This window comes from Lates calcarifer, unplaced genomic scaffold (genome assembly GCF_001640805.2).
Source record: "Lates calcarifer isolate ASB-BC8 unplaced genomic scaffold, TLL_Latcal_v3 _unitig_2212_quiver_935, whole genome shotgun sequence".
Lineage (NCBI taxonomy): Eukaryota > Metazoa > Chordata > Actinopteri > Centropomidae > Lates > Lates calcarifer.
The window spans coordinates 2,285-14,128 of record NW_026116056.1 but is presented as its reverse complement, the minus strand read 5'-3'; the positions used below and the strand labels follow the sequence as shown (position 1 = coordinate 14,128).

General features: G+C 45.8%; 2 protein-coding genes across 2 annotated transcripts; one reads left to right on the top strand and one right to left on the bottom strand.

Moving 5' to 3' along the window:
- Positions 1-1,074: 1,074 nt before the first annotated feature.
- Positions 1,075-4,921, bottom strand: LOC108892342 (uncharacterized). The gene is made up of 4 exons (XM_018689840.2): positions 4,385-4,921; positions 3,432-3,625; positions 2,955-3,066; positions 1,075-2,736 (listed from the first exon to the last, which is right to left on the bottom strand). Exons 1-4 carry the CDS (start codon positions 4,892-4,894, stop codon positions 2,530-2,532), a joined length of 1,023 nt encoding a protein of 340 aa, XP_018545356.2. The 5' UTR covers positions 4,895-4,921; the 3' UTR covers positions 1,075-2,529.
- A 486-nt stretch (positions 4,922-5,407) lies between these two features.
- LOC108892341 (post-GPI attachment to proteins factor 2) lies at positions 5,408-10,677 on the top strand. The gene is made up of 6 exons (XM_018689839.2): positions 5,408-5,740; positions 6,102-6,270; positions 6,767-7,016; positions 7,940-8,046; positions 9,755-9,863; positions 10,292-10,677. The coding sequence occupies exons 2-6, from the start codon at positions 6,103-6,105 to the stop codon at positions 10,420-10,422; spliced, it is 765 nt and encodes a 254-aa protein (XP_018545355.1). The 5' UTR covers positions 5,408-5,740; position 6,102; the 3' UTR covers positions 10,423-10,677.
- The last annotated feature ends 1,167 nt before the right edge of the window (positions 10,678-11,844 follow it).

Genomic DNA, 11,844 nt, shown 5'->3' with positions numbered 1-11,844 from the left:
GGACAGGTTTAGAGAAACAGTCTGATGCACTGAGGTGAACAAATAAAAAACACAGAACAGCTGTGAAGGTTTCTCCTCAGTGAGTTCAATAAAAACCGTGAGCTCAGTCACACAACAGGAAGTTTCTACAGCACACTGTGGTTTCATGATGCAGCAGTTATTTCCTGGTTTAAAGACTAATTTCTGACGCAGTCTATAAATCCTACACTGTGATAATTCTCTGTTATAAATATGTAATGGAACTTGTTAATAAATGTGAAGGTGTCTTTTAGTCTGTGTGATCCACAGTCTGACTCTGGATCACATGTAAGGACCAGATGAGGCCACATAAAGAGCAGAGCCAGGTTTACTGTTCTTTCTGAAAACGGTCAGAATGATTTCTATAAAAACAACAACAGTGTGAAGGTCCTCAGCCCCTCTGACTGCCACACTGAGTCCACATCAGTCCTGTAGAGTCCATCTAATCACACAGAAAGTCAGAGCTGTTCTCCAGCGGCTGTCCGGCCGAGCTCACGCCGACTTTGGTGTCTTGAAGAGGAAGAGATTGAGAAATGTCGCTTACATTACCTATAAATGGAGAAAAGAAGCTGCACCACAATCATCAGAGAAAACTTTAAACTGGAGACGAATCTGTGCTTCAGTCATTGTAAGTACGGATTCTTTTCCTCGTCCGTTCCATCTGTTGTCAGTTGTTTTCTCCATGAATGTGTTACGGCCCCATGATGTGCACAGCACCACAAAAAACACCTTAAAAAACAGTGAAATCCATATGAAGATCAAAACAACCAAGAGACTAACTCAATAACTATAAACTACAAAATCAAAACACAACAGCAACAGAAAATAAAATTAACCCCAAGCTGAGAGGCAGCGAGTCCAGCAGTCCGACACCAGAGGCCTTTCCCGTCTGATGCAGGGACAGGAGGTTTTTCATTTCATTCAGAGTCAGGTGCACCTCACTGATGCCTGATCAGGTAACACCTGGGTGGAGCTACAGAAAAGACAAGAAAGACACAAACAGAGCAGCAGAAACACATAAAGGACTGTCGAGTCAATTAGAGCCCAGTCATACGATCAGGTTGAAGTTGTTTCTTGTTTTATTTGTGTTTTGATGAATCGTAACATTGTCATTGACATGTTTTGTATTGGTTTTAGTTTATTATCATCTTCATGTAGCATCACGATATAGTAACGGCTAACTGTAGGCTAATGTTAGCTCATAATAAGCCAAGCTAACAGTACTTTTGTCCAACTTTGACTGAAGGTGTTCAGGAACAGTATTTTCATATAAAGACTGGGTTTCATGCAGTCTTCAGTTTAGCGCTGGTTAAAGTTTGATGAGGCAGGTCCAGTTTCAGGTTTTAAAGATCAATGATATTCACATTTTTAATCATTATTTAACAAATCTACTCTAAAAACTCTGCTCTAAATAAACCAATATTAGCCTTTCTATCTAACGGCCACCTTTCAAATAGAAAAGACTCCACATTCAGTCAAGAAAATGTAACAAGAGACAGAAATGCAGAGTAACAGAAAATGTGTTTCCTCTATTAAAGCAAAGTTTGTGAGTGTTGGGATTAAAAAATAACTTGATGTTTTTTCTTTCTTTTCATCTCATCACCATGAAGTGAGGTTGTGTTTTGTCCTGGACTTGGAGTTAAATCTTCACTGTGTCGACCTTTAAGTTTATCACCGATTTTGAGTGAGACAAAGGAACAAATTTCATGTGAACACATTCACTTTCCAATCATAATTTATTCACTAATTAACAAACATGCACATAGAGAAAAGTATTCAGCAGCCTTTTCTGTGGTTTTGACATCATTGATCATGTTGAACTGAAATGTTCTGTTTTTTCTCAGTATTATTATGGGTAAATGGTTATTTCAGTGATGGAAAGCAAACTGTGTATTTTAAAGGAAATGATTCAGATGTTAAACATGGAGTGTCAGAGGGAAGTTTTCTTGGGCTGATTTCTAGTTTTTACTAATCACCTCCCTTGGTCTTAAAAAGGCTCATATCTCCACGTACGCTGATGACACCACAATGTATTTAGCGGAAGCAACATTTAGTGTTTTCAACACAAATCCAGATTATTTAGTCATTTGACAGACACTTTTATCCTGAGGGACAATACTAAAGCTTCAGTGCAGGAGACTTTGAAATAAGCTGGTCATCAAACATGACGCCCAGGTTTGTGATGATCTTGGTCCTGGTGAGAAATAAAGAGTTCAGTCTTAGGTTTAGTTGAAGGTGACGTTCCTTCATTCACTTTGCACAAAGAGAGAGAGAGTCAGTGGGACGTCGCTCAGGTGTTTCATCAGTGATGTCTCTCATTTATAAAATATTTCCTAGTGAAAAATACCTTTTTAAAAAGCCACTTTTATCTGGCTTCATCAAAGTCCTGAGCACATCTGAGGAGCTGGTTTGACGAGGTCACTTAGTGAATCCTGAGAGTCTTTCAGTGCTGTTTGTGATGAAAAGGAGGGGTGTCCTTGCTACATATAAAGCTGGTCACTCTTTATAACATTATCTACAGAAACCCAACAGTTCCCACCATGGGTATAACATCTCTTGGAGCGAGATCTGCTTCTCCAGCTGTGCAGGATATTCAGGCCACAAATTTCCAACAATCTCCTCAGCGTCTGCAAAACTTTCAAAATAAGATAACTGAGGCTCTCCTGGATCACAGAACTTGAGGTTCCCTCTCAGCTGGTCGGTGTGAAACTTCAGCACCTGAAAAGTAAAAACAGAAGACGATAACTGATTAGGATCTCTGGATAGAAGGCGTCTCCACAGGATGCAAACATGATAACCAGGGACAGACTCAGAAACAACAGCAGACTGTATAAAACAATGTGATATAGTACTGACAGTCACTCAGGTCCTAAACAGTTGGTGTTGGACAGTGCTGTTGGTGAGATGGTCCTCAGTTGTTTATAAAGATAAATTACCTTTCCTTTGCCCACATGCAGGGCGATGGCGACGTGATCCCAAACGTAAAAATGGCGGGAACACGGAAACAGCTCCATCTGGTTTACATCAGGTTTCTGGACCAACTCAAAACTGACAGAAAAGAAACAGAAACAGTTTTACTGGATTTGACAACACAGAGCACGAAAGACGTCTCTAAACAGGAATCTGAGGTGAAACCACAACATCTGGTTTGAGTTCTTTAAGTGAAAATGACATCGAGTGATAGAGACGGCTGTTCTCTGAGAATGAGTCATTAGTTACAGATTCGATATATTCACACCTTGACCCATGTGACGACGGTTCACCACATGTTCAATAATAAATAGGCTACATAAATAAACAACAGCCAGTGTTCTCAGACAGGGTTTCAGGTGTCTCCTGTTCTTCACTGGTTCAGAGTTTAGAGTCATGTGAAGTCTTCGCTGAGCTCTGACAGGTTTCTGTTTCTCTCTCACCTGTGAGTCTCACACATGGCCTCAGGCCTCCAGATGAAGCGTCCATCTCTGTAAACACACACAGCGTTCGGGTCGTCGCTCAGTGAAGAATACTGTTGATTGGCCGGTCGGTCGACCAGGACGACATACATCACTTCCTGTTTGTACAGGACGGTCTCAAACACCTGCAGGACAGGTGGTTCACCACCACAGAACTGGAGACAAGAGAAGAGATTTTAATGGAAGAAGAAACCAGGAGCAGATCTGTCAGACTAAAGCTCAGTTTCACCTCTGAATCAGTTCACAGTAAAACAGTGATGGACATGAGGAGACTCACTGAGGACGTTATTGTAGTAGTTTAATGGCTCGTGATTATCAGGAGCTTTCAGCACATGAAATACAGAAGTTATCATCTATTGATAAAACATGAAGCACTGATGCTGTCAGATTCTTGTAGGTGAGATGTTGTGTCTCCTCTCATGTTAAACAGATGTCATTTTTAGAAATGAAGCGTTAAAGTTCTGTGTGGAAACAACAGCTCTCACCTCACATGTTAATAACTGTAACAGTTGTAATGGAGTAAAAACACTGACTGGATGTTGCAGTAATGAGTGAAATGCATCAGTAAAGTAACTGAATCATTACAGTGTAACTGTAAAGACAGGACTCTGACATCTGACAGTTTTCGTTTATTGTATGTTGATTTTATCCACTGTTGTTTTATTGATTGTTGTGTATTGTCCAGTGGACTCTGATTCATTTCTTTGGCGTCTTCAGTCTGTGTTTAAAGTTCAGAGCAGAGTTCATGTTCCATTGAGTTCAGTTGATGATTTAATGACACTGTTGCTGTGGACAGATGTCAGTGTTCCCAACAACACAAACTAAACTGACCTCAACGGACACATGAACCCAAACCACCAGACTGGACTGGCCCCTTTAAAGTGACTGAGTTTATAAAGACACTGAGTCAGTACCTGCTCTCTGTACGCCTCCAGCACCTCCTCCACAGGGAAGGTGAAGCGGTATGAGCCCAGTCTGGAGGTCTCTAAGAAGGCTGGGGAGGTGGTGAACTTCCCCAGGAAGCTCTGCTGAGTCTGGACCTGCTCCTCAGTCCGGTCTGGGTAGGTCTCCTCCAGGAGCCTGGTCTCAGCGGACGTTACATCCTCAGGTTTCACAGCCAGACTCCACCACAGCAGAGACTCTGGTCCCAGGCTCCTGAAGCCCCCGTCCCTCTTTATTCCAAGTAAGCCTTCCAGGTCTGTGTCGTGTTTCAGATGAGACACATGAAACTCTGGTCGTGGGTATGCTGGGATGTTTTCTCTGAAGAGGTATTGTCTGGTTTCCAAACCTTGAGCTGCCTCTTTCAGATCATCCAGCTTCAGGTGTCGACCTCCAACAAAATGTTCAGTAACTCCTCTCCTGTTTGTTCGTCTCTCCATGGTCGGATTAAAGGTTAGAGACAAACTGAAAGTCTTCACTGTCATATCGGATCAACAGCACAGTTGTAGGAAGTGAATATAAACCCCACCCAGAGCAGACGTTATGGGCGTGGGTTACATAACAGTCAGCTGAGTGAGAGAAACAGGCTGGAGGCTGTGTTCAGTGTTTTTCACGCTGCTCTCCTTCCTCTCCTGCTTCTCCTTCATGTTATCACTTCCCTCTCGGTCAGAACACAGAGATGAACTCTGACCTTTGGACAGGAGAGTGTTCACTCAGCAGGTCACATGGAAAACAAGCCTGTGTGGGAGAGAACAGTGTGTTTGGCTCTTACTGTGAAGGAATAAAGAGCAGTGCTCTTACACCTGGGACTTTAATGTAAACAAACAAACCTTCAGATCATTGTTTGTTTATTGAGAACTTGTTTACTTTTATTTTCCCATTTTATATTCATGGAAACGTTAATGTGTTCATTATTAATGGTTATTATAGCCTCAATGTTTAATACTGGTCTTTGTGTTGTTGTTTTTGTTTCTACAGGAACTGTTTTTCACAGAGACTTTTATTGTGAAGTTTGCCGGAAGTTGTCAGGCTGAGCCGGTGCCACGGAGCAAAGTCCCGTAGCTTCGTCCGGTAACGGAAACAAACGGATTGTAAAGTGTTTAACGTGGTGAGAGCGGCTTAAAGAAGCGACGCGGTCGGAACAGAGACTGACGATCAGATTTAAAGTCACATTCACCGACTGAAGTCCGCGGCTAACGGCTAATAACTATGTTGTGACGGGCGCAGTGCTAACGGGAAGCTAACAGGGTTAGCCGCTCAGGTGAAGCTAAAGGTGGATACATGGCTGTGAGGCGGAGCACCTGGTGGAGTCAGGCCGGGCGGCTGTAAAGGTGAGTGAGCCGCAGGTAACACGGATAATCCACCGAGGAAAAACCGCTGCGTCCACGACACGTTACAAGTCCGGAGTAACTAAAGTACAAGTACCCACAGGGTGAAAGTCCTGTAAAGTCCGAGTATCTGAGTATCTGAGTATTATGAGGACAGTGTGGATTTCTCTGCCGGAGCCTCAGACCTCTGCAGTCAAACAACAACCAGTTCAGAGTCTCAGACTTTTTAAATGAGTGTGTAAATGTGGTTCTGAGAACAGTCAGTCACTGAGCTGACATGTTGAACTGAAGTCCAGATGTTGTCTTGTGTTGTGGGGGTCGAACCTGTGACCTTGTCGTTTCCTGTCCTGTGTGTTGTTTCCAGGATGCTCCAGGTGCCGTACGGCGGCCTGGACCGGGACCGGCCTCTGATCCGGCTGCCCTTCACCAGCTTCGCCGTGGGGACGGTGCTGCTCCCTCTGACCGGCCTCGTCGCCTGCCTCTTCATCTCACTCATGTACAACTTTGAAGACGCCACGTACACACACTGTCGTGTGAGTCGCCTCAGACACAGCTCAGGCTGTCGCACGCGTGATCCGTGTAAGACCTGGGTCCAGTCGGGTCTGAACCTGAACCCACGTCACAGACTGGAGTTTAACTGCAGCTGCTGTGGTGGTCGGACCACGTCGGTCATGTGATGTGTTTCTAGGTTTAAGTCAGTGAGGAGTCTCTAACTGAAAGTCTTCACTTGTATCTAGGGATCGATCATCAGGAAAATCAACAATCTATTATCGATTGATCGATAGTGATGAGTGAGTGAAGAAATGATCAGTCCTCTCAAAGCTCCAACACAAACACTGACACAGTGTTGACGACGGGCTTCATGATCTCTGAGCTGGAAATGTTCAAACAGCCGCTCAGCTCAGTTTAACCTGTTAGAGTCTGACAGCGCCTCCTGCTGGTCGTGTCAGTGTACAGGTGTTATTAACACCTGAACTGTTTCTCAGTGGAGAAGCTGAAATAAATCTGTCTTTGTTCTTCGCCCACCAGGTGTCAAACTACCTCCCGTCCATCAGCGCCGCCATCAGCCGCGTCCCGGAGCGCTACATCTGGCGCTGCTGCATCGGCCTGCACTCGGCGCCGCGTTACCTGGTGTCCGTCGCCTACTTCAGCTTCTACCGCGGCCGCTTCGCCAGGAGGCTGCCGGAGCTGCTGCTGAGCGGGCTGGCTCTCCTCTGCAGCCTCGCCGAGAACAGCGGCCTGCTGCTGCTCACGTACGTGTCGTCCACCGAGACCTACAGTGAGTACGACGGCGGTCAGACTGAACACCTCAGACACAGGTGGATTTCTGCCCGGTAACAATTCAAATCTGTATTTCAACATCATCCTCCTTCAAAGAGAGTCAGTACATTTATTGTGCATCTGTGTGAATTAGAAATAATCTGTCACATGACCCTCCACCTGCACTGGGCATGTGCGTGCAGGTGTAAACAGGAAGTAGATTGTCGACTCTACAGCTGTTTGCTGAGCTGCAGAAAATACAGCTGCTAATAAAGAGCAGGTCAGAGACTCCTGTGTTACAGTCACATGATCAGAGTGTGAACAATCAGGAAGTCAATGCGGGCGTCTTCGTTTCTGTGCATCTAGACTAAAGGTTCGTTCCATTTACGTCAGAAGTCTGAACTGAGGTGACGTCGCCTCAGAAAAACATGGCCGCTCAGGAGAGGAGGAGACGAGCAGCAGAACACGTCTTCGTTTAATTTGTCGTTCTGTTCCCAAAACATTAGCAAAGTGTTCTCTAGTCGGGTCAGATTTTATTTATATAGCGCCAATTCACAACAGAAGTTATCTCGATGCACTGTACATATAGAGCAGGTCTAGACCTCTACTCTCTACTGTTGTGAGGAGCAGCCATCTTGGATTCTTAAGGGTTGGTGGTGTTCAGGTTCAAACTTCTGACTAGGAACTCAGAAATTCAGACTTCTGGGTAAAGCTGGAAACGGACCGTCGGACTCAACCCCAGAGTTTTCAAACTAAAACAGGTCCAGCAGAGTTTGTGTGTGGACACCAGGTGTAACCATAGCAACAGTGATGTGTTTTAAAATGTAATTGTGTTGAACTGTTTCTGTTTATATTTCCCGTGTTGTTCTGTCTCTTTGTGAAGTGTCTTCAACCTGTTTCTGTAAAGTTCGGTGTTGACGAGCTGTTTGTTTGTCTCCGCAGACGTTCATAAAAACGGTTTCGTGGTGTTCATAGGGAGCTCGCTGCTGCACATGCTCATTACCTGCTGGCTGTGGCACGTCATCAGGAGGTCCTACGTGAACCCAGAGGTAAACAAACCCGTCTCTCTTCTCGCAGTGATGAGGTTTCACCTGCAGAGGGCGCTGCAGGGCCACACATCCAGCATCACAGCACGGTTTGGGTTTACTCTCCTGGATGAGACTCTGTCAGAGAAACAGGGAGACACTGAGGGGGTTTATGAATGGTCCTTGAAGGGTTCCCAGGAGGCTGCAGGACATTCAAGGGGCCTGACCCTGACCCTCATGATCCCAGACATGTCTGCGCAGGTTCAGGGGAAGACGGTTTTATTTTTTTGTTTTGCTAAAATGAGGGTTCGTGTTAAAGGTTTTAGAAGAGAAGAAATGGTTTTGGGATGGGGAGATTTAAGGAGTGCTTGAGGACAAGTTCCAGGGGTTCTGTGAGAGTCCACTTACCTTAGTGGGTCTTTAGGAGGTTTTCAGGATCTTTGAACAGACTGTCTTTTAGACGGTCTTGGGATGATCCAAGGAGTCCCTTGAAGAGATTTAGAGGTACTTGAGGAGGTTCAGAGAGTTGGTTTGGTGTCCTTGAGGACATTCCAGGGGTCCTTGAGAGTGTGTGATGTAAGTTGTGTTTCTGTGTGAGGCGCAGCCACAGTTTTAAATAAAGACTTCTGGACTTCTCTTTTCTGTGAAGCGGTGTTGGTCTGAACTGAGCGGGAACCTGACGTTAAGACGTTTGGACTGATCTCAGATCTGTTGTCAGATCAACTTTAGACTCTCCCACTCAAACAGGAAACACATGAGTAAGTTCCAAATTTAACGTCTGACTCAAACATTATTTTGGTTCTTCCCTGTTTTAGTATCAGCAGAGTAAACGAGTCACTCAGTGATCGCAGCACTTTATCCAGACCCCCCCGACCCCCCCCCACAGAGAGGAAACCTGCTGACAGATCTGTGCTGAGGTTCATTCATCAGTTCAATGTGCAGTCTTCATGCTCGGTCACATGATGCGACCGCTGAGTTTCCAGGAAACCTTCTGCAGCTGATTCTCAGCGGCGCCGCCTCTGTTTCAATCTTTAATGTGCTCAGGGTTCTCGCTCGTCCTGGATTCAGGCTGTATCTGAGGGGTTGACCTGGACTCCCCACATCCCAGTCTGATCCAGGATCCGTGGGATGATCTGTAACAATCCAGATCCATGGAACCTAAAGGATCCACAGAAACTGTTTTTACAGAGCTGGATCAGACTGGGATCAGTTATCTCCTCTTCAATGAGTCTGTTTCGGCCCTGTTGAGCTGATAAAACCCTGATCACAGGTTTCTCATCACAGCAACACTGATAAGGTCTGGGTGTGACGGCGGTCACCTCCAGGCCTCCGTACTTCTCTTTTCTGTGGTAATTATCTGTAAATCATCTGAATCTCTCTCTCTCTGTCTCTCTGTCTCTCTGTCTCTCTCTGTCTCTCTCTGTCTCTCTCCTCTCTCTCTCTCTCTCTCTGTCTCTCTCTCTCTCTCTCTCTGTCTCTGTCTCTCTCTGTCTCTCTCTGTCTCTCTCTCTGTCTCTGTCTCTCTCTCTCTCTCTGTCTCTCTCTGTCTCTCTCTCTGTCTCTGTCTCTCTCTCTCTCTCTGTCTCTCTCTGTCTCTCTCTCTCTCTCTCTGTCTGTCTCTCTCTCTCTCTCTCTCTCTGTCTCTGTCTCTGTCTCTCTCTCTCTCTCTCTCTCTCTCTCTCTCTCTCTCTCTCTCTCTCCTTCTCTCTCTCTCTCTCTCTCTCTCTCTCAGGAAGTGACGTCGTATCGATGGAAGGTGCGTCTCTTCCTGTTTAACGTCAGCTGTTGTCTGGCTGCAGCGTACTTCTTCAGACGCCACAACAAGTACTGTGAAACTGGAGGTAGGTGTCCAGGTCCTGCTCTCTGTCTGAGCCGGTTTCAGAGGATCAGACCTCAGAGGGTCCAGGTGTGTTCAGTGTGAGTTTGTGGTGTCGTAAAATCCACTGTTTACGTCCATATTTCGTCGTTAATGCAGTGTGTGATGTGTGCAGTAAGATCACAGGGATGAATCTTAACCTCCGTAAAGTCAGGACCATTCGATTCGAGCTCGGTCCCCGTTAGAACAGGGTTCAGACTGTGGACAGCTGCTCTTTAACCTTCACACAGACTCAAACCTCGGAGAGGACGAGTCGAGACTCGAGCAGTCTGACCTGGTGAATCCTGGAGTCACAGTTATTCTGTGCCTGGTTTCTGCTGATGCTGTGGTCCATGTTTGGTCTGTAAAGACCTGAGTGACTCACCTGTCTCTCCCCGTCTCTCCGTCCTCCAGTCTACACCCTGTTCGCCCTCTTCGAGTACCTGGTGGTCTTCTCCAACATGGCCTTCCACATGACCGCCTTCTGGGACTTTGGCAGCAAAGAGGTGATCGTGGCGACGCCACCTGAGGACAAACGATACTGAGCAGCAGCTTCACCTGTCGACGACTTTACACTAAGGTGACGACAGATCCACCTGTGAGACTCGGGGACTCTGGGTTTTATCTGAGCACACACCAGCTCTTGAACACTCTGACGGCCTGGAGACGATAAAACACTGCCACACATTTCCCTCCTGTTTGTCTGTTTATGTTGAATGTTGTCGGACCACAGCAGCAGCACAAATAATGAATCATGGATTAAAGAATAAGAAATAAAGACGGAGCTTTGGTACAGCTCAGTTTCCAGTTTAAGGCTAATGTTTGTTTTACACACCACAGCTTTTAAAGCCAGAGACGCAGAGCAACAATAAAACTGAACAAGAAAAACCACAAAACACAAACAACATAAAACTGAGCAGGTGATCCAGGACCTGACGACTGGTTCCTGTTCACTCTGCAGCTTCAGAGCTCGAACTAAGACCTGAATCAGTTCGCTGTCAGGGTGTTAGAGGAGAGGACGAGGTTGTTGAAGACAGAGAGGGATGCTCCTGCTCTGATCTGGGAGCTGGTTCCTCCATCAGGGAACCACAGACCAGAACAGTCTGGACTGAGAGGACCTTGTGGTCAGGGATGGAGATTCAGACCTGGATCAGACGCTGCACTCAGGACCATCTGTCCAGGGAAGACCTGAGACAGAACCAGGGTCTAAAGCTCTGTGGTTCAGGTTCAGTGTCAGTGTTTGTGTATTAACTCAGACCAGGATCCTGGACCTGAACCAGGAAACTGTCTGATAAGGCTTCAGTCATAAAGCGGTCTTTTGTTCCTGTCTTTCCCTCTGCTGCTCAGGTCGTTGTGGTAAACATGAGGCTGCAGCTCGTTAGCTTAGCTTAGCATCAGGACCGGAAACAGCTGTCCACAGGTAACAGCATCCACCCTGATCCCTGAGCCGCTCGTCCTCGTCTTCACACTGAGACTCAGACAGAGACCAGGTTATTTACTGCGTCAGCAGCCCTGTGCTTCCTCCTCATCAGCAGTAAAGTGGACTCACATGTTCACCGGACAGAAAACAGGCCTGTTCATACAGACCTCCACCTTCAGCTCAGTCCTCTGTCCTGCTGAACGTCCACGTCTGTCGTTTCTCCAGGGTCCAAACGTCCTGAACCACAAGTTAAATCACATTTAATCATGAGACTATTGTCACAACACAGACTTTGGTTCATTCTTTCTTTTCCTCCAACCTTTAAAAACTTTTTCAAAACCGTTTTTGAGACAAAAGTAGTAAAGAGTCGAATCCTTTTCTGATGAACTTATATTTTGAACTCTGCAGCCCAGGTCCAGATTCGTTATCGTCCGAGCAGCAAGACGCAGTTTTAACGAGAAAAGTCAAAGTCACATGAACTGAACTGGCCCTAAAAGAGAGAATTTAAACAGAATTGATTAGTAGAATTAATCAGGAATCATTATTC